At 46.1% G+C, this 25,299-nt stretch overlaps 1 protein-coding gene across 8 annotated transcripts in view; it reads right to left on the bottom strand.

Moving 5' to 3' along the window:
• Positions 1 to 25,299, bottom strand: part of cdc42bpb (CDC42 binding protein kinase beta (DMPK-like)) — a 33,613-nt gene that overhangs the window by 6,220 nt on the left and 2,094 nt on the right. For 3 of the 8 annotated variants that reach the window (XR_011686446.1, XM_071467381.1, XM_071467386.1), the window contains exons 2-28: positions 23,990 to 24,081; positions 20,660 to 20,743; positions 20,389 to 20,484; positions 19,783 to 19,931; positions 18,793 to 18,886; positions 18,420 to 18,620; positions 17,803 to 18,051; positions 17,363 to 17,600; positions 17,152 to 17,283; positions 16,848 to 16,981; positions 16,450 to 16,692; positions 13,730 to 13,840; positions 12,743 to 12,987; positions 12,533 to 12,638; positions 12,276 to 12,400; positions 12,076 to 12,181; positions 11,528 to 11,590; positions 10,293 to 10,441; positions 10,113 to 10,210; positions 9,371 to 9,450; positions 7,377 to 7,451; positions 7,212 to 7,283; positions 6,961 to 7,066; positions 6,528 to 6,664; positions 6,281 to 6,420; positions 5,690 to 5,771; positions 5,388 to 5,604 (exon numbers count right to left, since the gene is read on the bottom strand). Coding sequence is in view for 7 of the 8 variants with exons in the window: in XM_071467381.1 (XP_071323482.1) it covers positions 5,388 to 5,604; positions 5,690 to 5,771; positions 6,281 to 6,420; positions 6,528 to 6,664; positions 6,961 to 7,066; positions 7,212 to 7,283; positions 7,377 to 7,451; positions 9,371 to 9,450; positions 10,113 to 10,210; positions 10,293 to 10,441; positions 11,528 to 11,590; positions 12,076 to 12,181; positions 12,276 to 12,400; positions 12,533 to 12,638; positions 12,743 to 12,987; positions 13,730 to 13,840; positions 16,450 to 16,692; positions 16,848 to 16,981; positions 17,152 to 17,283; positions 17,363 to 17,600; positions 17,803 to 18,051; positions 18,420 to 18,620; positions 18,793 to 18,886; positions 19,783 to 19,931; positions 20,389 to 20,484; positions 20,660 to 20,743; positions 23,990 to 24,081 (3,624 nt within the window). In the remaining variant the exon portion in view is untranslated. The remainder of the gene's footprint in view (positions 1 to 5,387; positions 5,605 to 5,689; positions 5,772 to 6,280; positions 6,421 to 6,527; positions 6,665 to 6,960; positions 7,067 to 7,211; positions 7,284 to 7,376; positions 7,452 to 9,370; positions 9,451 to 10,112; positions 10,211 to 10,292; positions 10,442 to 11,527; positions 11,591 to 12,075; positions 12,182 to 12,275; positions 12,401 to 12,532; positions 12,639 to 12,742; positions 12,988 to 13,729; positions 13,841 to 16,449; positions 16,693 to 16,847; positions 16,982 to 17,151; positions 17,284 to 17,362; positions 17,601 to 17,802; positions 18,052 to 18,419; positions 18,621 to 18,792; positions 18,887 to 19,782; positions 19,932 to 20,388; positions 20,485 to 20,659; positions 20,744 to 23,989; positions 24,082 to 25,299) is intronic. The other 5 variants (XM_071467385.1, XM_071467388.1, XM_071467383.1 and 2 more) reach the window with 4 other exon arrangements.

The raw sequence follows: 25,299 nt of genomic DNA, 5'->3' as shown, positions 1-25,299 counted from the left end.
ATTCTCAAGCAGCACAGTTACACTCTATAGTTTGACTTTATGATTTTTTCTCATTTTTCATATTGCATGACAGTGTGGGCTCAAGCGTCACCACCTTTAGTCAAACCAATACCAATACAATCAGACACTGAAAGTTTTGGACTAGAGGCCTGTCTGATGATATCTGTCATATACTGCAAAGATACAATCTACTTTGTTTTAAGAGCTTTATTCATCTTTATTTTTCATGAATGTATCAACAGTTTAGCCCCAGAGTCTCTCTGCAGACATAATCAAAGGCAGCACACTGGAACTAGGAGTGCGGTGAATGTCAACTGCAAAATACCACACTGTAGAACAAAATTTGGACAATCAGCTGTCTCCACACAGGGCTGGCAACTGGGGAACACATCACCACCTGAAACCAAAATAACTCCAGATATACAGTGCATCCGGAAAGTATTCACATCGCTTCACTTTTTCCACATTTTGTTATGTTACAGCCTTATTCCAAAATTGATTACATTCATTTTTTACCTTAAAATTCTACACACAATACCCCATAATGACAAAGTGAAAAAAGTTTGCTTGAAATTTTTGCAAATATATTAAAAATAAAAACCAAAAAAATCACATGTACATAAGTATTCAGAGCCTTTGCCATGACACTCAAAATTGAGCTCAGGTGCATCCTGTTTCCACTGATCATCGTTCAGATGTTTCTACAACTTGATTGGAATCCAGCTGTGGTAAATTTAGTTGATTGGACATGATTTGGAAAGGCACACACCTGTCTATAAAGGTGCCATAGTTGACAGTGCATGTCAGAGTACAAACCAAGCCATGAAGTCCAAGGAATTGTCTGTAGACCTCCGAGACAGGTTTGTATCTAGGCACAGATCTGGGGAAGGGTACAGAAAAATTCCTGCAGCATTGAAGGTCCCAATGAGCACAGTGGCCTCCATCATCTGTAAATGGAAGAAGTTTGGAACCACCAAGACTCTTCCTAGAGCTGGCTGCCTGGCCAATCTGAGCAATTGGGGCAGAAGGGCCTTAGTCAGGGAGGTGACCAAGAACCCGACAGTGCTCCAGCACTGCTCTGTGGAGAGAGGAGAACCTTCCAGAAGGACAACCATTTCTGCAGGACTCCACCAATCAGGCCTGTATGGTAGAGTGGCCAGACGGAGCCACTCCTCAGTAAAAGGCACATGACAGCCCACCTGGGGTTTGCCAAAAGGCACCTGAAGGACTCTCAGACCATGAGAAACAAAATTCTCTGGTCTGATGAAACAAAGATTGAACTCTTTGGCCTGAATGCCAAGCATCATGTCTGGAGGAAACCAGGCACCGCTCATCACCTGGCCAATACCATCCCTACAGTGAAGCATGGTGGTGGCAGCATCATGCTGTGGGGATGTTTTTCAGCAGCAAGAGACTAGTCAGGGTTGAGGGAAAGATGAATGCAGCAATGTACAGAGACATCCTTGATGATGTCCGATGACCTTGGACTAGGGCTAAGGTTCATCTTCCAACAGGACAACGACCCTAAACACACAGCCAAGATAACAAAGGACTGGCTTCGAGACAACTCTGTGAATGTCCTTGAGTGGCCCAGCCAGAGCCCAGACTTGAACCTGATTGAACATCTCTGGAGAGATCTGAAAATGGCTGTGCACCGACGCTCCCCATCCAATCTGATGGAGCTTGAGAAGTTCTGCAAAGAAGAATGGGAGAAACTGCCCAAAAATAGGTGTGCCAAGCTTGTAGCATCATACTCAAAAAGACTTGAGGCTGTAACTGCTGCCAAAGGTGCTTCAACAACGTATTGAGCAAAGGCTGTGAACTTTTTTCACTTTGTCATTGTGTGTAGAATTTTGAGGTAAAAAAAGGAATGTAATCCATTTTGGAATAAGGCTGTAACATAACAAAATGTGGAAAAAGTGAAGCGCTGTGAATACTTTCCGGATGCACTGTAAATTCCTTCACAACAAAGGATAAATGCTGCTAAAAGCAAATCACAGCTTTCCCCATTTCTATGTTACTGTCTCTATTTTTAGTTGTTTTTGATTGACTATTTGTCTGTTTGTGGTGCTGTTGTTGTCTCTTATTAGACTGTACATCTGTATATTTTCAGCTAATTGTATAGTATCAATTGTATTGCTTGTTTTGTGTTCTTTTTGGTGTTGTTATCTCTTCTTAGACTATCACAGTTGATGAATTTCAGTATGGTATTTTACTCTACTTGTATATCTGTGGTGTACTGTAGTTTTATGATAGTGAAAATTGACTGTCTTGGTTGAAATCTAAATGTAAAAGCCTGAATTAGCAATAGCTATCAACTCACATTAGTTTCATACTCTTTTATTAAATTACATTGTCCATATCAAATAAACAGGGCCCCTACACAGTGGCAGTGTGCAGTGATGAAAAAGACCAAACTGGAGCATCATTACAGCTGGAAACATGCTAAACTGGAGGAGCTGAAAGAACAAATGCACTTGAAAAAAGTTAAGACTCTTTGGCAGCGTTTGGGTGCAGCTTTCACAGGACCACACTGTGACAGAGACACTGTAAGACAGAGACAATTATACTATTGGTGAACAAGCTAAGAGCTAAGAGGCTGAAATCTCAGCACCAGACAAAGTACAATCGGTCCAAAGTGTCAGTTTGTCTTAAAGAACCGTCGCAGAGTGGATTACTGATACTGAAAAAACACTGAAGGACACCGCAACAAACTTCCAGCTCTTCTCTCTAGCCTGTGATGAAACAGACATAACAAATACCACCCACCACGCCATTTTTTGTGTGTTTTTTCACTGCCACACAAAAAATTTGATACGAGGGCAGGGTTGCCAAGCACATGCCATGCAACTAAACAGCTGACTATGACAACATAAGCTATGACATCTGGACATGCTGGTGAGTTCCCTCAGCAAGAGGCTAATGTGCCTGACAACCTACAACATGAAATCAAGGAACGAGCAGCTCAAAGGGACAATGACCTCGCTCTGATCCAGTTCTATAAAGTCTATGTCCTGAGGTTTTCATCTCTGTACCAGTTCTGCTCAAGACTGACTGACCCAAACCTGTAAACCCAGCTGCGAGTGACATCATCATCATCATCATCACTACCATCTGACATCAGACACCTCGCCAAAGAGAAGCATTTCCAGTCATCACATTAGAGCGGTCAGTGTGATACAAGTTCAACAATTCACTATGTCCCTTGAAGGAAAGATGTTCCCCACCCATATTACGCAGATGACACCCAGCTGTACTTATCCATGAAGCCAGGTGAGACTAACCAGGTAGCCAGGCTTCAGGTGTGTCTTAAGGACATAAAAACCTGGATGACCAGTAATTTCTTACTCTTAAATTCAGACAAAACTGAAGTTATTGTAATTGGCCCAAAACACCTCAGAGATACACTATGTGATAATATACTGACTCTGGATGACATCACCTTGGCCTCCAGTGCTACAGTCAGAAACCTTGGTGTCATTTTTGACCAGGACTTGTCCTTTACTTCACATATAAAGCAAGTCTCTAGGACAGCCTTCTTCCACCTGCGCAATATTGCTAAAATCAGACCCATTCTGTGTCTAAAGGATGCTGAAAAACTAGTTCATGCATTTGTTACCTCAAGACTGGACTACTGTAACTCTTTATTGTCAGGATGTCCCAAAAATTCAGTAAAAAGCCTCCAATTGATCCAAAATGCGGCAGCACGAGTACTGACAGGAACTAGGAAACGAGATCACATCTCTCCTGTGTTAGCTTCTCTGCATTGGCTCCCTGTAAAATCCAGGATAGAATTTAAAATCCTCCTCCTCACCTACAAAGCCATTAATGGTCAGGCACCATCGTACCTTGAAGAGCTTATAGTTCCCTATTTTCCCAATAGGACACTTCGCTCTCTAAATGCAGGTCAACTTGTGGTTCCCAGAGTTTGTAAGAGTAGAATGGGGGCAGAGCCTTCAGCTATCAGGCTCCTCTCCTGTGGAACCAGCTCCCAGTGAGGGTTCGGGAGGCAGACACCCTCTCTACCTTCAAGATCAGGCTTAAAACTGTCCTGTTTAGTAAAGCTTATAGTTAGGGCTGGCTCGGGTATGTCCTGACCCATCCCTTAGTTATGCTGCTATAGAGCTAGACTACTGGGGGATTCCCATGATTCACTGGGCGCTCTCTCTCTATTTCTGTCTCTCTCCCTCTCTCGATGACTTCATGCCATTAACTTTGTATTTTTTTCTCTCCCGTAGTTTGTGCTTCTCCTCTCTCTCCCTCTCTCTGTCCTCATTCTGCAGGTATCTCTGCCTCGGGAGCAGCAGGATCCAGGTCCACCACTACTCATCTTTACTATTAACCACTGTTATCTGTCATTATTATTGATAACACCATTACCTACACAACTGTTCCTGGTCTCTCTCTCTCTCTCTCTCTTCTCTCCCCTCTCCTCCCCCCACCCCCTCTTTTTACCTTCTCCTAAACCCAACCGGTCGAGGCAGACGGCCACCCACCCCGAGCCCGGTTCTGTTGGAGGTTTCTTCCTGTTAAAAGGGAGTTTTTCCTCCCCCCTGTCGCCAAGCGCTTGCTCGTTGTGGGAACTGTTGGGTTTTTTCTCTGTAACAATGTAAGGTCTTGACCTTACCCTGTAAAGTGCCTTGAGATAATGTATATTATGATTTGGCGCTATACAAATAAAATTGAATTGAATTGAATTGAATATTGTGCTGCTGACTGTTCAACACTACAGATTCTTTTTTCCACTGCAACACTGTCCAGTCTGAAGCTGCCCCTTCAGGCAAATACAGCCATGGTCATGGTTTTCTCTAAATCCCAAAACAGTTGGCTGTCACCTGCATCTCTACTGTCATTGAGTTGCAGCGTCTGGCTTCATGATTAACACACACTTCAATTCCATGTCAGCAGCCTCGAGGCAAACTATGACATCAGATTTGCTTTTTATACAGAATCTGTTTTTCCTTGATCTCCAGGAAGGATCCTTGAATCTGTTTTTCCTTGATCTCCAGGAAGGATCCTTGAATCTGTTTTTCCTTGATCTCCAGGAAGGATCCTTGACTCTGTTTTCCTGCCCGTTCTGGTCTATGGGGACATGCTCCAGATTCAGTTGAACCGTCGTATTGAGGTTGATTACTGATGATGCTCAGACATGTTCTCTCACTGAGAATAAGTGACTTCAAGGTTCTTCGTACCACAACCTTTTAATAGTGACGTAACACTGAGCTCAGCTCTTCTGTCGCTCTTTGTGACTTGAAGGACGTAACTGTCCATTACCTCACATTCAATTATATTTTTTAATTTTATTGCACATACATACAGAGACAGACACACACAGACACACACACATTTAAACTGTTGTAATTGTGTTGTGGATGAGGGTCACTGACCGAGCACTGTGGCTGACAGCGTGGTCTTAATGACAGGGAGCGAAGCGTCGTAGGCCTCATGCAGAACGTGGACCTGCTGGCTCTTCAGCAAGTTCTTAGTCAAGATGCTCTGCAGACCCTCCAGGATCCGTACCCACTTCCTCTTCTCCACCTCACTCTCCGCCAGGACCAGCAGAGAAACCGAGGAGAGCTGTGAGATCAGCTGCGATGACGTCACCTGATCATGACAACGACCACAAATCAGGACAGACCATAATTGAGAGGTGAGACAGGGAGGGGTCAGAGGGGAAGAGGTGTCCTACCCTGAAGATGCAGGGGATGTCCTTCCTGGTGGCGTGGATCACATCTGACGCTAACACAGAGCTGACGGAAAACTCCTCATCTCTGAAACAGAAGATACACAGGAACATCTTATCTGTCAAACATCAAATCTGTTTCAAATCACAGGAGATGAACTGGAATCAAATTCACTGTTAAACTCCACTGAGAAACCACAAGAAAAACTTTTTCAAAAACCACCTGATCTTCTCAAAACTGACCAATATTGTTTAGACCACCTGATAGTTCAAGACTACTCTGAACCCCGAACCTTCTCAAAGAACCCCAAAGCTTCTCAAAGAACCCCGAACCTTCTCAAAGAACCCCATACCTTCTCAATGAACCCCATACCTTCTCAAAGAATCCCGAACCTTCTCAAAGAACCCTGAACCTTCTCAAAGAACCCCATACCTTCTCAAAGAACCCCATATCTTCTCAAAGAACCCCGAACCTTCTCAAAGAACCCCATACCTTCTCAAAGAACCCCATATCTTCTCAAAGAACCCTGAACTTGACTGAAAGGCCCGAGACTACCTCAGACTTACTGACATGAGGTGAGTTTACGGACAGGTTACCTGAGGTCGAGGACCAGACTGGCCACCACTCCTGGCTGGGTGGACTTTCCTTCTGGGATATCGTAGAGAAACAGTTTACAGTCAGATACCACGGCGAACGCTCGCTGCCAGCCCTTCTTCACCCCACTGGGCTTCGGAATCTTGACAGGGACACAGCAACATGTGAGTCTGGTTCTGTGGAACCACCATGGAACCACTGAAGAACCGCTGTGGAACCACTGTGTCGGTACTTCACTGGTGCTCTTACCCTGACATAGCCCTTGTAGGCAGTGCCAATGCCTCGCTGGACATCGATGCCCTGAGGCCTCTTGGCCTGCTCTGCTGGGATTGGACAGACCAGGGGGGCGTAGTCTTTACAGGAAACATGGCAGATGAAGGAACACACTGCAGAGAGACGTGGAGACGTAGACTGAGGGGAACCTTCTCTTTAGACATGACAGAATCAGATCTGGGTATTTAAAAAAACCTGGTTTGACCTGGCCAAAGCTTGATAAACAACGTCTATAACGTTACTTAAACTTGAACCATTAATTGTGTCACACTGCAAACTTGTCCTCTGCTCTGAGCTCCAACCAGCTGTGCTGCTGCTGTCCAATTAAAATACAGAACATTGGTGGTGCTGGATGGCAGAGGCAGGGGCAGCTCACCGTCTTGTGTCGGTGTGTGTTAATGTTGTGTACCTTCACAGGCGTATCCCTGTCTGATGAGTCCGACCATCAGTGAGGTGCAGTGTGTGCACTGAGTGGGACTGGAGAAGGTCTTGATGCTCAGCTGGTGAGCTTTGGGCTGAAAACACAAACATCAAACATACATGATGTTCATGAAGAGTTCATCACGTGACATCCTGACAAACTCCACCTATAACTCTGCATTATACTGCATTATCATTCTCCCCCCACAGGTAACATCACACCTGGGGAAACTGGCATACCTTTGGTGTGGTCAGTGCTGTGCTCTGGTAGGTTGAGGAGGGGCTTGATGGGACTAATGCTCCTTTAACTTCCTGTGGACACAAACAGACAACGACTCTGATGAACAAACCGTCACATATAACACGGGAATTTACATGAACAGGCGACCTGTGTGCGAGACTGACCTCATGTTCGGAAGTGGTGGAGGGGGAGGGGGAGGTGGTCTCTGACTTCTGAGGAGTGGGGTCTATGTCTGTGGTCTGCAGGTCAAACATGAACAAACATCAACAAACATCTACATCAGTTTGTCTCTTAGTCCAGATCAGGAAAACATCCGTCTGTGAGGTTGTGACATCAGAGAGAAGCTGATCTCAACAGCAGTGATAGACGTGTGTGTTCATGATCCACAAACACAACGAGGAGAGATTAAATTATGATGATCATGAATGTATCATCACTCAAGTCAGACTCTGGTTTCACACATATAATGTTAAAGTGAGTCTCTTCTGTGATACTGAACTCAGTATGTTGTATGTGTTTTGGACTGTTTACATCTGAAGACGTCACACTGAAACTGGGACTGGCATTTTAGAAAAGAAGCGATTCAACCAGAAAACGATCAATAAAAGAAATAATCATTAATGCAGCCCAACCTCACGACAGTAAATGTTACTGATGACTGAAGACAGTAGAAAACAGTGTGGGTCACGATGTCCACCACCACTGTGATGTCACAGGATGGTGACCTATGTTCCTGTGAGCCAATCAAATCAGCTGCTGAGGTCACAGAGGTTGAAGGTCACTACTCTAGGTCGCCTCACCATGGAGTCTAGGGCCGTGGTCGAAAAGTCTAAATAATCTCCTTTCCTTACCACTTCTCAGAAGAAAAGGAGAGGTCATAAGGACTTCGGAAAAGAGAATGGCGGTGTGGAGAGAATCTGACTGAACTTATACCAGACTTTTTTACACCATCTTTATTTATAACACATGGACAATAAATCCTCCTTTAACCATAGAAACAAACAGGATGAAATAAGAAACATGACAGGAAAACAAGAGCAGGGGAAGTTGGTCCATTAAATAATAATTAAATAAACTGATTTTTAGATCTTTACACAATGGGAGGGGATTCGGTGTATGTCTATAATATTTTATGATGATGTTGTGATGATGATGCTTTAAATGTCATTTAGAGAGTTTGAACAGCTCTGATCATGGCTGCCGCTCAGATGCTTCAGGTCTTGTCCAGTTAGGAACCTTCCTGAGCAGAAAGACTTTTTGAACGCAGCCTGGTTATGACTAGGAGCCAGCTATTAGCAACATGCTAACCCCTACGATTGACTAGCTGCTGCAGAAGATTGTGGGTAACCATGTGGTGACCTTACTTCCTCACAGAGAGCAAGCAGTGAGGAGGCGGAGCAAACTGAGGCCTTGATGTCACAGAGAGAAACAAAACAACTTTTACACCTGAGAAAACTGCGTGACATCATCATCATGTGACCCAGTGCTCAGTTTGTTTTGGGTTCATAACTGAACAAGTGCAATATTTTATCCATGTCACACATTGATACTTGATAAAGGTTTGTAATTTGTCTCCTTAAACCAGCAGACTGAGGACAGAACCAGAACCAGACTGAGGACAGAACCAGAACCAGAACCACACTGAGGACAGAACCAGTCTGAGGTTGGACCAGGTCCTCACAACGTAAAACATCATGCACCAGACGTCAGAGTATAAAATACAGATTCATAGGCTCCACCCCTCCACCGGGTTTGGTTCAGTAACTTTGGTGTAAAGGTGCTGACCTGGATGAAAACAACTTGTCAGGTGGAGGTGATACACCTGTCACAGGACTCAGACCCTCAGAGTTAGAAAACACTGTATTAAATCAAAGCTGTAATTTTGCCAGTCCATGAGTGAAGGTGTGTGAGTTTTCAAGCAGCTAACAGAAACCAGGGGGCGCTGTCCAGCTCAGATACTGACTAATTCAAACACGGGTTTTTGTGCATCCTAACAGCCTGAAAAATGTGTTTGCAAAATGAAAATTGACACACAAAATCCAAAATGGCTGACTTCCTGTTTGGTAAGAAAAATAAAAAAAAACATGTATCATGTCCAGAAGAATCAAAGAAACCGGGGGAATAAGGACGATAATAAACAGACAGACAGGTGACTCACTCTGAAGGTGAGGTCTGGAGCCAGAGGAGACGTGTTGAAATATTCAAAGATGGAGTCGTGGAAGTCTGGAAGCTTCAGACCTGCAGCGAGACACAAAGGTCAAATACATAACCACCGTTTTCTGCTCGACATCAAACATCATCAAACACCAGAACCTAAAACTTCGGTGTCCTTCACGCCTCCATTTCAATCTACGATTTTTAACCTGTCTGAGACGGGAGGAGACGGGAAGAGGGAGGAGACGGGAGGAGATAGGAGACCAGAGAGGAGACAGGAGGAGACAGGAGACGAGAGAGAGGGGGACAGGAGGAGACTGGGGGAGACAGGAGACAGAAGGAAACAGGAGAAGACAGGAGACAGAAGGAGGCAGGAGGAAACAGGAGGAGACGGGAAGAGACGGGAGGAGGCAGGAGGAGATGGGAGGAGACGTGAAGAGATAAGAGGAGACAGGGGAAGACAAGAGGAAACAGGAGGAGACAGGTGGAAACAGAAGCAGACAGGAGGAGACTAGGGGAGACAGGATGAAACAGGAGGAGATGAAGGAAACGGGAGGAGACAGGATGAGACAGGAGACAAGAGGAGACAGAAGGAAAGAGGAGGAGACAGGAGGAAACAGGAGCAGACAGGAGGAGACAGGAGGGGACAGGGCACCTGTGTGGGGACTAATTTGGATGGCGGATTAACCCACAGTTGGTGCTGTAGTGACCACCTGAGGGTGGGAGGTGTTACTGGTTAGTCTCACCTTTGTCAGAGCGGGAACGACTCTCCTCCATCTCCTTCTTCAGATTCTCCACCTGCTCCCCCATCTCCCTGCTCCTCTCCTCTGACTCCTTCAGCTTACTGCAGACAGGTCAGAGAGGTCAGACAGGTGAGACAGAGGGAGACAGGTAAAGGGAGAGAGTCTGTGTGTGTGACCTCTGACCTCTCCAGGTTGATGTTGGCAGCTTTGACTTTGCGCAGCTCCTCCTGAACCAGCTGTTTAGCTCTGATCTCCGCGTCCAGAGCTGACTGCAGCTCCAGACGAGCCGACATGTCCAACTTCTGACTGCGCCGCACCTTCCACAGGGGGTCCTGGGGGGGCACAGAGACCGCGGTCGAGTCCTGGTTAACCTCTATTCTGTGTCAGAGCCCAAATCAGTCTGCAGGTTACCATGGCGACAACACTGATTATTAACTGTCCACTTACAGACAGTAACAGATGGAACAGCCAACCAATCAGAACAGCCCAAACACAGAGTCATGTGACTATGGTATCTGACCCTGTGAGACGATGAATGATGCTGCTGCTGGGTGACATGACATCATCAGATGGGACTCCTCCCTCAAGGTAAACCAGAGACCTCAAAGACTGACCCGTTCCCCCTGGAACTGCCTCAAGTTCCCTTTAAATCCCCTTTTAAGAAAACAGAAAGCCCCTTGAACACTCTTAAGGACCCCCAGAACACTCTCAAGGACCTCTGGAACTCCTTGAGGGGCCCTTGAGTACCACACTAGACCATTTGAAAACAGCTAAGACCAAGCCCTACTTGAAGGAATACTGGGACACCTACATGATCCCTCGATCAGTCCAAGACATCCGGACTACCTTCAGGAGCCCCAGATCCATTTTAAAGATCCCATGAAAACTATCTGGACCACCATGAAGAACAGTCAGACGCCAAAGTTCTTAAAATCCAACTCAAAATCTGCTTCTCCTTCAAGAACTATGACCACAACCTGAAGGACTAGCAGGATCCCTACACTCTGGATAACTCTAAACCTCATAACTAGCTCAGGGACCCCTAAAATCTTTGTTAAGAACCCATGATTACACATGACCCCAACAAAATCCCTGCGTTCAGGACTGAGCCTGGAACTACCTCAAGAACCCTGCAGATATCCCTTAAAACCCCGTGAGTCCTCTTTAGACTGGATTCTTCAGGACTGAGGACAATGGAGTATTTACTCTTCATCCACACAGAATTAATCAGGTCGCATGGACTCAAAGACTCAAGACACCCCCCATTGACCACCTGATCAAGGACTCCTGGAGCATCTCTGGAGGTTGGTTATGAGTGACAGACATGAGAGCCAGTAGCCATGCAAGCATCTTAAACTGTGTCCATTATGAGTCAGAGTGAATCCTGATTGGCTGGAAGTGGTGACGGATGCACTCACCCTCCTGTCTCCACCAATAGGAGGCCAGGGCTTCCTAGCAGGTGTGGCCACTCCTGACTCAGGCTGAGGTAACAAGTTAAAAGAACAATCAACACAGAGGTAACACACACACACACACACACACACACACACACACACACACACACACAACTACAGTATGACTGAACAATACAAACTGTATACTCTCAGACAGGGGGTGGAGCTTTTGTTCCACCTCACTGGTGGAAGCAGGTAAACACACCCTACACTTCCTCCATCTCTTTCACAATAAAAGCCCTCCAGAGACTCATTATGGACAATAATCCAATCATCAGTTTCATATCAGAACAGACCAAGTAACAGGTAACAGTCATGTGATATCAGCTCTTTGTTCACAACTTCCTCTTCTCACTCTCCAGGATTTTCTGAGATTTTCCAGGATTCTCCAGGGCTCTCGTCCTTTCCTTAGTGAAGTCCAGGTTCTCCGGGTTTTCAGGGCCTGTGTCATCCCTGCTGCTGACACTGGGTTGTGAACTGGTTGTGTGTGTGTGTTTCACTGAGTGTGTTACCAGAGGTCTGGTTCCCAGACTGGAGCTGCGCAGCGTCTCCAGCTCCTCCGTCATCTTGGTGGCCAGAGCCTGAAGATAACCTCGGGCGTCCTTCTCATCACTCACCCTGAACACAGCAATCACACTGTTGAGCACAGAGCGTCCCCCAGCGCGCCCCCCCGCCCCTCCCCAGTGGTCCTGGTTCTGACGGTCCCACTCACCACTGGATGATCTCTGCAATCTGAGCCTCCCAGTGAGCCACACTCTCCTTCTTAGACGACAAGTCCTGAAGGTCGTCCTCCAGCTGACGGTTCTGAGCCGTCAGTTTGTCCACAAACGAACAGAGCTGGGGGGTGGGGTGGGGGGCGAGAGAGAGAGAAAGAGATGGGGGGGGGGGTCACTTTTACCCTGCGACAGTACGACACACGGCACTGATGTGGTAACAGTAGCGTTACTATAGTAACAGTAGCGTCGTCACCTTGTCGGTCTCTGCCGTCAGTTTACGGTTTTCTTCTGTCAGCAGGTTTTTCTCTCGTTCATATTTCTCCTTCAGAGCTGCAACGGCTTCATCCATCTCCATCTGTCTGCAGGGGGACAAACAAGCTTGGTTCAGGACTCACCTGTCCCTCTTTTTAAAGCTGGTTCAGGACTCACCTGTCCCTCTTTTTAAAGCTGGTTCAGGACTCACCTGTCCCTCTTGGCCTTGTCCAGCTTGTCTCGGAGCTGCAGCAGCTCCTTGTTGGCAGTGAGCTGTGCCCCCTCGGACTCGTGCAGGTCTTTGCGAAGGTTCTTGATCTCGGAGGAGTGGGCCGAGTCTCTCCTCAGCAGCTCCTCCTCGTAGAACAGGACCTTCTTATCAAGCTCCGCCTTCAGACGGGACACTTCCTGTTGAGACTCCACCCCACCTGCAGCTGCTCCCCGACCCTGCTGAGACTGGGACCAGAACCAGAACCATAACGACCCCCTTGTCCGTCAGTCTTTGTGGGGTTACACTCAGGATTTTATTGAGACTGGAGCTACAGCGTTCCATGGATAAATTGATTATCAGAAATCAATCAGCAGCTTTATGAGATTTGTTTAACAGAAGTGGTTCAGGTCAGATCTGAAGACCTCACCTCTGACCCTAAGGACTTGTTAATGTTCTCCACAGAACAAAGAACAGGAAATGACAAGCAGCTTCATCAATAAAGAAAATAATCAGCTGTGATTGATACGACTGCTCTGATCTGTCAGTTGATCAATTCTCTGATTAGTTTTCACTGATACAGTGAAACAAATCATCTGATCTTCAAGCAGAGGAGAACCTTAAAGACCAGGAAGCCTGTGAATATTCTCATTTGTCCAGGTCATAGTATCTCAAAGGAATTTTAAATCGAAAGCAACTGGACTTGGTTATCGCATCTGACCAGGCTGGGACTGGCATGAACTGATGAAGCCTCTTGGATGAGAGGTGAAACGTCTTCCTAGACAAATAACCAAGTCCAGTTGCTTTCGATTTAAAATTCCTTTGAGACTTAAAGACCAGGTTTTATAGGACCAGGTTTTAGAGGTGTTCATAGATGGGTGTGGCCTGTGCTGAACCTGCACAGGTGCGTGTCTGAAGGGTGTAGTGGGGGGCTCGGGGCTGGAGGAAGGAGAAAGCAAGATGTCACAGTCTTTCTATGTGACCTCTGACCTTTAGGCTCTGCAGTTCCACCTCCAGCTGTTTGGAGTAAACCTCGCTGTGCTCCCTCAGCTTCCTCTCTTTCGACGCCTCCGCCTTCACATCGTCCAGCTGAGCCTCCAGCTGAGAGACACAGAGACAAAAGGCTTTTATTCTGAAGGGCTCCCCTCCTCCAAAGACGCAGGCAGTGACTGAGAGCGTCATGGTGGCACCCCCTGCTGGTCATATGGTAGAACTAAAGTTTCAGCCTATGATAGGCACGGGGGTGGGGCTCTGACACACTCATACCAGGGCTGTGATCAAAAAGTCAAAATCATCTCTCTGACCTCGTCTCCTCGACCTCGATGGAAAATGTCATGAGATGAAGGACAGAAGTGAAGGAGAGGTCATGATTTTTTTAAACCAACTTGATTTGTAACACATGGACGATAAATCTCCTGTAACCACAGAAACAAACAGGATGAAATGTTGAAATAAAGAACATGAAAGGAAAACACGAGCAGAGGAAGTTGATCCATTAAATAGTCATTAATAAAATAAAGAAGTGATCAGAGTCGGAGTAAATGATATTCACACATCAGTTTACTGATGTGGACACTTTGTCATTTTCATACATTATTGAGGAGGAGAGAATTAATGTTTAGTGTAGTGGGAGGGGATTCAGTGAAATGAGATTTATGTCTAGAGTATTTTATGATGATATTGTTCCTATAGATCTGGACAGATTAAAGAGAATTAATCTAAAATTATGGATCAGATGAGACAGGAAGCTCATCACTGAGAGAAGACTAGCTCTGATCATGGCTCAGACTCTGACATGGCTCCTCAGGTGAGGAACCTTCACCACCGTGAGCCCTGAACTCCTCTGGCCACAGAGCCGACAGTGTGTCGCCCTCCAGTGGAGAGCAGGGAGAACTGCAGTACATACATGCTGGTGTCCAGAGCCCCACAGTCTTCCTCTGTATCACGTTACTCCAGGACAAATGGAAACTGTCTGATCCAGCTGCCTCCACTGATGAAGACTGAAAGCCCTGACTTCACATGACTTTTAATGACAGTTTATCTTTTCTGATGTTTCATGTTATTCACATTTAAGTTCACAAATTAATCTCAACTCAAGGCCCTCTTACTGATTTTTTCACAGCTTTCAACCACATCTGTATCAATAAAGAATAACTTACAGTTTCAGGAAATGTGTTGATGAGGATCATGAGATGTGGTTGAAAGCTCCAAAAATAGCAAGTAAGTGGATGTTGAGCTCAGATGAATGTTCTCACTTACAAACCAGTTGGTGATGATCTGTTACTTTTACTCTTGTGTATTTAGGCAGATTTCATTAAGGCGCCACTTAAGGGCCACTTACCAGTTTTAAACTTCATGTTATGGTTTTCATCAGTCAAAAGATGTCCCTTATTTATTAAAGTGGTTGGTTTGATACTACTGGTTTTACAAGTACTGAAACTACTGGAGATGTTCTGACACCAGAACCTGAACCTGTGAATCAGCTGATACCGAGAACTCATCTGGTTCCTCTGCACCAACAAAGATTCATCAGCTGTGATCTAGACCCTGTGTGGATGTGATGTGACTGATGTCGTTGTTGTGTGGCTCAGGTTAAAACTCTGTGTAAAACACAGACAGACACATGAATGAATGAATGAATCTTTATGATCTAATCAGTCATAAATAAATTAATCTATGAACCACTCCTCCACATTAAAGTCTTACATACTGGACACTTTGTCTTTTTACTGTTGGGACCTTCCAGTGTAACATGTTGACAAACTGCTGATGGTTTGCTAACGGCTAACGCTACACTATTTACCAGAAATCACTTCTTCACTGCTATAAAACAGTATCTGCCAGGGGCTACACAGCACAACTTCCTGTGTAGGCTACTGTTTCAGAGCAGAGAAGAAGAAAAGCAGTTTTATCAGGTCGTGAAACTATAACATTTATTAATGATGAGCTATTAGATCAGTGCAGAGTCAAGTACTGACTGAAACGTGATCCAGTGTGTTAGGCAAGATCAGAGGCTACAAACTCACCACTTACTAACTGGTTACTAACTAATAACTAACTAGTACAGGGGTCGGCAACCTTAAACACTCAAAGAGCCATTTGGACCCGTTTCCCACAGAAAAGAAAACACCGGGAGCCAGAAAACCCTTTTGACATCTAAAATGAAGATAACACTATATATATCGTTTTTTACCTTTATGCTATGTATAAAAAAAGTGTGTTACATTTATGAAATCAATGAACTGCTACAGAGAAAACGAAATTACCGGGGGTCGAAAAACTCAATAAATCGCGTGCCGGCAGGTTTCACACATTGGCAGTTGTGATGCATATTTTGAGCAACAAAAAATTAAACACGTTTTATTTTAATGTTACAAGATCACCATAATCTTCAAATTTAGAATTACATTTAAAAAACTAACAAACTAAAATAAAATAAATTTAAATTAAATACTCATTATTTATTTTCTAAAGCCACAGGGAGCCGAAGCAGAGGGATGAAAGAGCCACATGCGGCTCCGGAGCCGCAGGTTGCCGACCCCTGAACTAGTACAACAGAGCTAGCACTGTCAGAGAAGTCAGACCGCTCCTTAAATATCTGAGTGTGTCGAGGCCTGGTGTTAAACTGTCTCCCCTCTGGTGTCAGTGGTGACCAACCCTCCTCCCACTCCTTCCTCTCCTCCCCCTCCTCCCCCTCAGGACTCCCTCACCTCCTTGCGGTTCTTCTCAGTCTTGCGGATCTCCTGTCTCATGGTGTCCATCTTCTGCAGAAGCACATCCATCTCCTCTTCTTTGTCCCGGAGCTGACGGGACAGACGCTGTTTGGAGGAGCGCAGCTCGGCCATCCTCTCCGACAGCTCTGAGAACTCCTGCAGGGCCAGCTTCCTCTGAGAGTGCGCCTCCTTCAGCTCCTTGGTCTGACTCCTCAGGCGCTCCAGAGAGTCGGACAGCTGCTGCTCAGAGGAGGAGAGGATATACAGTTTATCTACAGTTTCACCCACTAAAACACCTGACTGTGTTTCACTGTCTCTCTGCATCACCTCTCCCTCTACAAACGTCAGGGTCTTCACCTGTCTGTCAAGGTGTGTTCCTGTGCATCAGGAGTTACCTTGTGGACGTCGTCTTTCTCTTGTCTCAGGGTCTTCACCTGCCTTTCCAGGGTCTTCAGTTTGGAGGCGGAGCTCTCGTAGTCCTGCCTGAGTGTGACCGCCTCCTCCAGCTGGTGCTCCAGCCTATCAGAGTCTATGACAGAAAAGGGGCGGGACTTAAAAACCTGAACAAATTAATGGTTGAACTGGTACTAATACTGGTACTAGAAGCAACAGTACTACATATATATTGTTACTGGTGTTACCATGACAACATGTACCACAGAATGTACTGCAGTATGAGTGTATCTGCAGTGCTGTTACCATGGTAACAGGTTGCCCTCTGACCTGCCAGCTTCTTCTTCAGACGCTCGATCTCCTCGTTCAGTTTCTTGATCTCTTTGTCCCGGGTCAGAGTTCCTCCTCGAGCTGGAGCCTGCAGGGCCTGAGTGGACTCTGCAGGAGCAGACAGAGGTCAGAGGTCAGAGGACTGACTGCTGCATTGCATACAGCAGGTCAAACACATCTGTCTCACCCTGCAGTCTGCGGTTCAGCTCCTGCTTCTCCTGCTCCAGTCGGCGGATCCTCCTCTCGAACGCCTCCACCTCCTGCCCTCCCCCTCCTCCCCCCTCCTCCTCCTCGTGGCGGAGGCCGAGCCCCACCCGGCTGACAGAGCTGCGGTCGGAGAAGCAGCTGTCGGTGGTGTAGGTGAAGCCGACAAAAGGGAGGTGCTGACCAGTGAAACCAGTGTGAGACACTGGAGGGCCAATGTCCTGCAGGAGGAACACAAGCTGGGTTAAGACCAGACCAAGGCCTGAGACCAGAAGCCGGGTCCAAGACCAAGAGACATGACCTGAGACAGCAGACCCCGCTGATGGCTGTGACACACAGTGAGTGAGCTGCTCTAACTGGTGTATACTGGGAACACTGGTACAATTTGACTCTGAATGGTTTACAATGGGGTACCATTCTCACCGGGTTCTTGAGGACATCGTCATCCACATCAAAGTTGGAGGTGTCGGTGGGCGAGGACACGTCGGGGATGTAGGGGGCCTCTGCAGACCGGATGTTGTCCCAGTCGATCCCACTGAAGAACGGGTGGCTCTTGAAGTCGGAGATCCCGTTCAGACCGAGCCGACGTTCTCTTGAGCAAAGCAGGCGCTGGATCAGGTCTTTGGCATCCTCTGAGACATCGGTCACATGGGAGGGGAACTGGAAACGCTCCTAGAAACAAAGAGGAAGAATCACAGCGTAAAGGGAGTAACGAGGACGCAGGAAGGACGAGGAGAGACAGCGATAATGAGAGCAGGACTCTGGCGTCTGTCCACCTGGGGACGAGCTCAGATTTAGAAAAGAGGAAGTGGGACGTGAGTCTGGAGACCAACAGATGACCTGGAAACAGCAGCAGAAGGGGAGGAGCAGAACCTGAACCGATCCTCTTCACACCTGTCAGACTGAGGACTGTCCAGGTCCCTGGTTTACTGTGTGTCTGCGTTCTGCCCCAGCAGAAGGTCTCACCTACACCTTCTTCAGTTAAACTGAAACCTGACTGAATCCACGCAAGGACAGAACCAGGTTATGGTTTCTCTCACCTCATGGTTCATGATCTTGCCGTAGGTCTCCACCAGCGACTCGGCGTAGAATGGCGTTTCTCCGTACAGCATCTCATACATGCAGACTCCCAGAGACCACCAGTCACACTCTGGTCCATAGCGGCCCATCCCGTCCTCCATCGCCTGCAGGATCTCTGGGGAGATGTAGTCCGGAGTGCCCACGGCCACCGAGGACTGCACCTGCACCAAGACCACGTGGACGAAAATTCTTCAACGTGTTGATCGAGAACTCGACTGACTAAACTAGATTCAAACGGGTCCCAGTTAAACCCTGTGAACTGGACCTGGAGACCCAGACTTTAAAACTGCACTTGCTTAACTGTACATCGGACACTCAGACTGTGTATGTTACCGTGCCATCCTCCATCATGCGGAGACATGATCCGAAGTCAGCGAGGCGGATGTGACCGTTGACGTCCAGCAGAACGTTGTCTGGTTTAATGTCCCTGTAAAACAAAAGCAGACAGATCTCACTTTGACATCAGGATCAGGTTTTAAACTGGTCCAGGTTTGTTGTTCACAGTGTCAACCACAGCTCCTCAGAATCCATCACCCTGACCATCCCACTGAACACACCCATTTCCCATCATGCTTTGCTTGACACGCTGCTCATGTAAGGTTTGATCTGAGGGCTGAGTTCATGAGGTAAAATCAATTTTTTGATCAATTAACTGATCATCACAGACAGGAATGGCCAACTTTCAAAATCTGTGCAGGAAGGAAGGTGGAGGAGGGACAGGATATAACTACATTTCCCAGAGGACACTAATGCCAGGAAGAGACCGTTTCCTCTGACACACGCTCACGCACACACACACACAGACACACACACTCACACACACCCTCTCAGTACAGAGTAGGCCAAGTCCAGACTCCCAGGTCCAGGAGGAGTATTTGCAGCTAAACCAGCAGAGGTCTCAGCTCCACCCAGGTGATTCCACTTCAGCACACCTGTACCTGACAAGGTGACAGCGAACCTGACCTCTGACCTGTAATAAACTCAAACGTAGTTCCATGTGGGGCCCTGCTTCTGTTCATGTTCATGTCTGGTCTCCAGAGGGGGAGGGGGCAGCTGCTGCTGCACAGATCAGACTGTTGACGTTTCACAACAACAGAAGAACGTAGACAGAGAAAACATGCCCTGCTGAGGCTACCATGGAAACCAGAGACCCCATCCTACTGAAGCCATCACACCACCCTGCATCATACTCAGCAACATCAGGATGGAGTGGATGGCCAGTATAACCAGTGTAACCAGTGTAACCAGTGTAACCAGTATAACCAGTGTAACCAGTGTAACCAGTGTAACCAGTATAGCCATTATAACCAGTATAACCAGTACCTGTGGATGTAGTGCTGCTGGTGGATGGAGTGGATGGCCAGCACCATCTCAGCGACGTAGAACTTGGCCATGTCCTCTGGAAGACGATCCTCAAACTTACTGAGCAGAGTCAGCAGATCCCCGCCTACGTAGTAATCCATCACCAGGTACTGCAGTACACAGGTACATATACTACAGTTATCACCAGCAGGTACTGCAGTACATTTCATCAATAACACAGTAATCAATTATCAGGTCCAGTAACAGTGCAGAACCATTGACTGTACCACTGTTACTACTAGTAACAGGAACAACAGTACTACTAACGGTAACAGTAGTACAAGTAACGGTAACAACTGTACTAGTAACAGTAACAGCAGTACTAGTAACGGTAACAGCAGTGCTAGTAACAGTAACAGGGGTACTAGTGACAGTAACAGCAGTACTAGTCACAGTAACAGCAGTACTAGTCACAGTAACAGGAGTACTAATCACGGTAACAACAGTACGAGTAACAGTAACAACAGTACTAGTAGAGGTAACAGAAGTACTAGTAGAGGTCACAGAAGTACTAGTAACAGTAACAGCAGTAGTAGTAACAGTAACAATAGTACTAGTCGTGCTAACCAGGTAGTTGTCGTCCTGGAAGGCGTAGTGCAGAGTTGTGATCCACTGACTGTCTCCTTTCACCAGGACGTCACGCTCCTCACGGAAACAAGCCGTCTGTGAAGGGAATACGTAAACATGTAAAACACAACACGCTAACACCTGTCACATGCTACATGTAAACACAACACGCTAACACCTGTCACATTCTACATGTAAACACAACACGCTAACACCTGTCACATGCTACATGTAAACACAACACGCTAACACCTGTCACATTCTACGTTACCTCGGCTCTCTTTAACATCTCCCACTTGTTGAGGATCTTCATGGCGTAAACTCTCTCTGTGTGCTTCATCTTTACCACGGCAACCTGATAGATAGATAGATAGATAGAGATAGAGATATAGAGAGAGATATATATATATATATATATATATATATATATATATATATATATATATATATATATATATATATATATATATATATATATATATATATATATATATATATATATATATATATAGAGAGAGAGAGAGAGAGAGAGAGAGAGAGAGAGAGAGAGAGAGAGAGAGAGAGAGAGAGAGAGAGAGAGAGAGAGAGAGAGAGGTTAACCCTGAACACACACACACACACAGATGGACAGACAGGGGGGTCTGTCTCTATTTACCTTCCTCGGCCATGAAACAGGACAATACTGGGTCAACTGGGGTTAAAAAGGAGAATGTTTTGGGGGGGGGGGTTAAATTACTTTCTACCAGGTATGTAAGGCTTCCAGGCATCTGATTGGCCGACAGAAACCACAGTCAGACTTAGGTGTGTGTTTTGATGTGAAATACCTGTCTTCTCAACCCAGGTCATGTTCTGGACTCCACCCACAGAGCTCACTACCACCTCACCTGTTGGAGCACAGCCTGAACATGAACCTGTTTTCACCTATACTCTGAGGTGATCTGGTCTCTGTGTGTTTGTGAGGACCGGGCCAAATCTCACACTGAGGACTGTCCTCACAGGTACAGTAACACCAGTGTGTGTGTGTGTGTGTGTGTGAGTGAGTGTTTATATCCTGAGGCAGCAAGCTGCTGTGGCTCTGACACACCTTTCCTCTGGTATGTGGACAATGTGTACACACACACACACACACACACACACACACACACACACACACACACACACACACACACACACACACACGTGTCACGGACAACCAGTGAGGACCTAAAAAGGGCCTTTTGACATGGTGTCAGTCAGTCAGTCAGGTAGTTAGTTAGTCAGTTAGTTAGTTAGTCAATTAGGTGGTCAGTCAGGTAGGTAGATAGTTAGATCTTCAAGCTGGTTTAAAAATTCATCTGGGACTGCTGTCATAGCAACAAGCCCTGAAACCCAATCCTGCCCTGGTGCAGGTTTATTGATGGCCATCTGATCAGGATTTCAGGATGAGTCTTGTGACGTGTTGGTGTGACTTTAAATGAGAACACGCAGGTGGCATAGAATCATCATGTGACCTTTAACGACCTTTACTCGATCCAACACTACACATAACAACATAATGAAAGCCTAAATACAAACAGAGCTGCGGCAGATTCTCACACACTAAAGTTCAGCTACACCTGTGTTGAAAGACGGGTGGAGCCACAACAGGTGGTGTCTCATTCACCTTCAGCAGGTGGACTGACAGCAGTAACAACACAGCAACATTAAGGGAGACTGCTGCCCCAGTGCATGCCGAGAGGGGTCCTAACACACCTACTTCAGCCAATCAACCTAACTCTCCACTGACTTGGCTTCATTTCAAAATAAGAGTGCAGTGAGATCAGGCTTCAGTCTACATTCACAGAATTAACATGTGTGAACATCTGCAGTCAAAAAAGTATTAGATTTAAATTTTATCTTCTGAAAGGACACGTCACACTGCTCTCTACGGGAGGATGACCATGACACCTGACTGAAAGCTCCCGTCAGGGCTGTTATCTGCTGAGAGCAGTCGGCCCTTAAGTCTCTGACATTATTTTAGTGATCTGAGCACAAGTTAAGACTTAAAAGAGCCACCATCACTGCCAGGTGATGTGAAATGAATTCCAGGAAACGGGTCTGAACCAAAAGGTCCTCATAAAACAGACTGAGAAAGACATCAGTCCAGCTGCTGCACATCAGTCCAGCTGCTGATGTGTAAACGGTGAGCTCAGAGCTCAGAAATCAAACTCTCTGAGCAGTTGTGACGTTGAAGCTGCTTCACGTTGATCTCCAACAGTTTGATATAAAACCTCGACAGGCTGAACCTGACTGCAGAGCACAAACAGCTTCCACTGCTCAGAACAGACGACGGCCTGAAGGATCCGCTCGTCCTCTGGAGGAAGTCTGTTAATCAGAGCTTCCTGTTCATGTCTGACTTCCTGTGTTTTACTGGAAGCTGTGTTCAGGACAACTTCCTGTCTCTACTGAGGAGACTGTTCCTTCACTGTGTAAACAGGGTCCACTGTGTATGTGTGTGTGTGTGTGTGTGTGTGTGTGTGTGTGTGTGTGTCAGTGTGTACACGCAGTATCTACTGTAGGTGATGAAACCACTAAGTCACTGCTCCTTTAAAGTGGATATGAATCAAGTCCTAACATATCCTCTGTGACCAGGACGCCACCATCGTGCAGCTCTATAACCTGTGATGTCAGCATTATAACCTGTGATGTCACAGGCCTTCAGACTAAAGCCTGAAGTTGCTGTCTGTCTTCAGTTCCCAAACAACAACAGAGCAGCCATGACCACGAGGCCAAATCTGTGAAGAGCAAGACTGTGGCATATACAGCCCCACCTGATAGTCACATGTCCTCAGGCTGAACACAGGTGAGACAGTGGAGCTTCTCTCATCAGGTGTAGTTATGTAAAGTTAGATCTTCAATACAGTACAGCTCACCTGGTTCTTTAATGGTCCTCATATTGGTTCTTATTATCTTCAAAACAATAAAATGTACAACAGGATCAGAGCAAATATAACAGCAGCAGAGTCATTGTGTATGAACTCTAATAACATGAAGCTGAATGAAGAAAACAAAGGTCACTCCAGGTCATCTCCTCTATCTGCTGCTGTCTCAGCTGTAAGTCCACACACAGAGAGGCTTCCTTTAGCTCGTTCACATCAGTTCACCGTTACAACGTTAGCACGTATGCTGTGTGAATATAACTGCTGGTGGATCAGTTATCTAAACCTTGATGAACATGATGATGGAGGAAGGTTTGATTAGTCAGAGCTACGACTGAAGCTATGAAACGTTCAGCTCTCACTGACCTACACCGTCACCTGTGTGTATGTGTGTGTGTGTGTGTGTGTGTAGACACAGCACTGAGCACAACTGAGAGTCAACAACACCAAAATCTATACAGCTCCACATGTCAGTGATGGATGATGATGGATGGATGATGGATGGATGATGGATGCATGATGGATGGATGGATTCAGTGATGATCTTGTAAATGTACATAGTGAAGTCAGGTGAGTTTTGATGATGTAACTGATAAACACAGGTAAACCTGCCAATGAACGCTCTTTGTTGGAGTTTGTCTCTGTTTAATGTCGATCAGATCTGGGGTCGGTGGTGGGGGTCAGAGGTCAACAGGAAGTCTTACCTCTCCAAAAGCTCCTCGACCAATCACCTTCAGCATCTCAAAGTCATCCCTGTGCAGCCGCATGTCCTTCACTGTGGTGGTGAAGGGTTTGACTGAGGAGAGAAAACCAGAAATACAAAGCTATCATAGAGACAGACAGTATAGAATTATTATAGAGATATTATTGAGAGACAGTATAAAAGAATTATAAAAATATTATAGAGATAGACAGTACAGAATTATTATAGAGATATTACAGAGATAGACAATATAGAATTACTACAGAAATATTATCGAGATAGAGATGTGTGTGTGTGTGTGTGTGTGTGTGTGTGTGTGTGTGGGGGGGGGCAGTAGGACCCTGCAGACTGTCAGCTCTTCATCTTTTATTTATCTGCTCTGGGCTCATCTTTATCTGGGTCACACACACACACACTAAGGCCCTCTTCAGACCTGACATTCACATCCCTCTCAGATGATCTGATCACAAGCGAACAGCTCTACAAACAGGTGTGAATGCATCCAAGATGCATTGATCACTCAGATCACACTGAAGGACCGCCCACGCCCACTCAGCTGACATCCACTGCAACGGTCATAAGTGTGTGGACATCACGGTGACCTGTTGCGAGGGGTCATCAGTCCTCTGTGGTGGTTCAGCTCAGACTCAGCAGATGCTGGTTTCATCAGTATTATGGACACAACAACACGTCACACCTCCATCAGGCAGGTGGAGCAGGAGCTGCCATTCCAAACCAGATTAGAAACCACAGTGAAACCACATCAGAGGAGGAGCTTCCTGTTTACAGTCAACACCTGGTTCACTTCCTCCTGAGAGGCTGAACTGAAGAACTGAACCGGACGGACAGGATCCCGACAGATCCACGATCTCCTCTGAACTGAAAGTCAGAGTCTGCCTTTTGAAGACCTCCTCACGTCCTCCACTTCCAGCTGACATCAACATGAGATCTGGATCTGGATCAGTAAAACCTCCTGTGGATCAGTCAGACCTGTAGAGCCAGAGCTGAAGCCATCATGTTCACTGCCTCAGTTAATCAATTCATCTGATGATCGATGCCTCAGTTAATCAATTCATCTGATGCCTCAGTTAATCAATTCATCTGATGATCGATGCCTCAGTTAATCAATTCATCTGATGCCTCAGTAATCAATTCATCTGATGATCGATGCCTCAGTTAATCAATTCATCTGATGCCTCAGTTAATCAATTCATCTGATGATCGATGCCTCAGTTAATCAATTCATCTGATGCCTCAGTTAATCAATTCATCTGATGATCGATGCCTCAGTTAATCAATTCATCTGATGCC

This window comes from Trachinotus anak, unplaced genomic scaffold (assembly GCF_046630095.1).
Source record: "Trachinotus anak isolate AG129_WGS33_773 ecotype Australia unplaced genomic scaffold, CSIRO_AGI_Tana_v1 ptg000031l, whole genome shotgun sequence".
NCBI classification, from domain to species: domain Eukaryota; kingdom Metazoa; phylum Chordata; class Actinopteri; order Carangiformes; family Carangidae; genus Trachinotus; species Trachinotus anak.
This window is presented reverse-complemented; position numbering and strand designations above follow the sequence as displayed.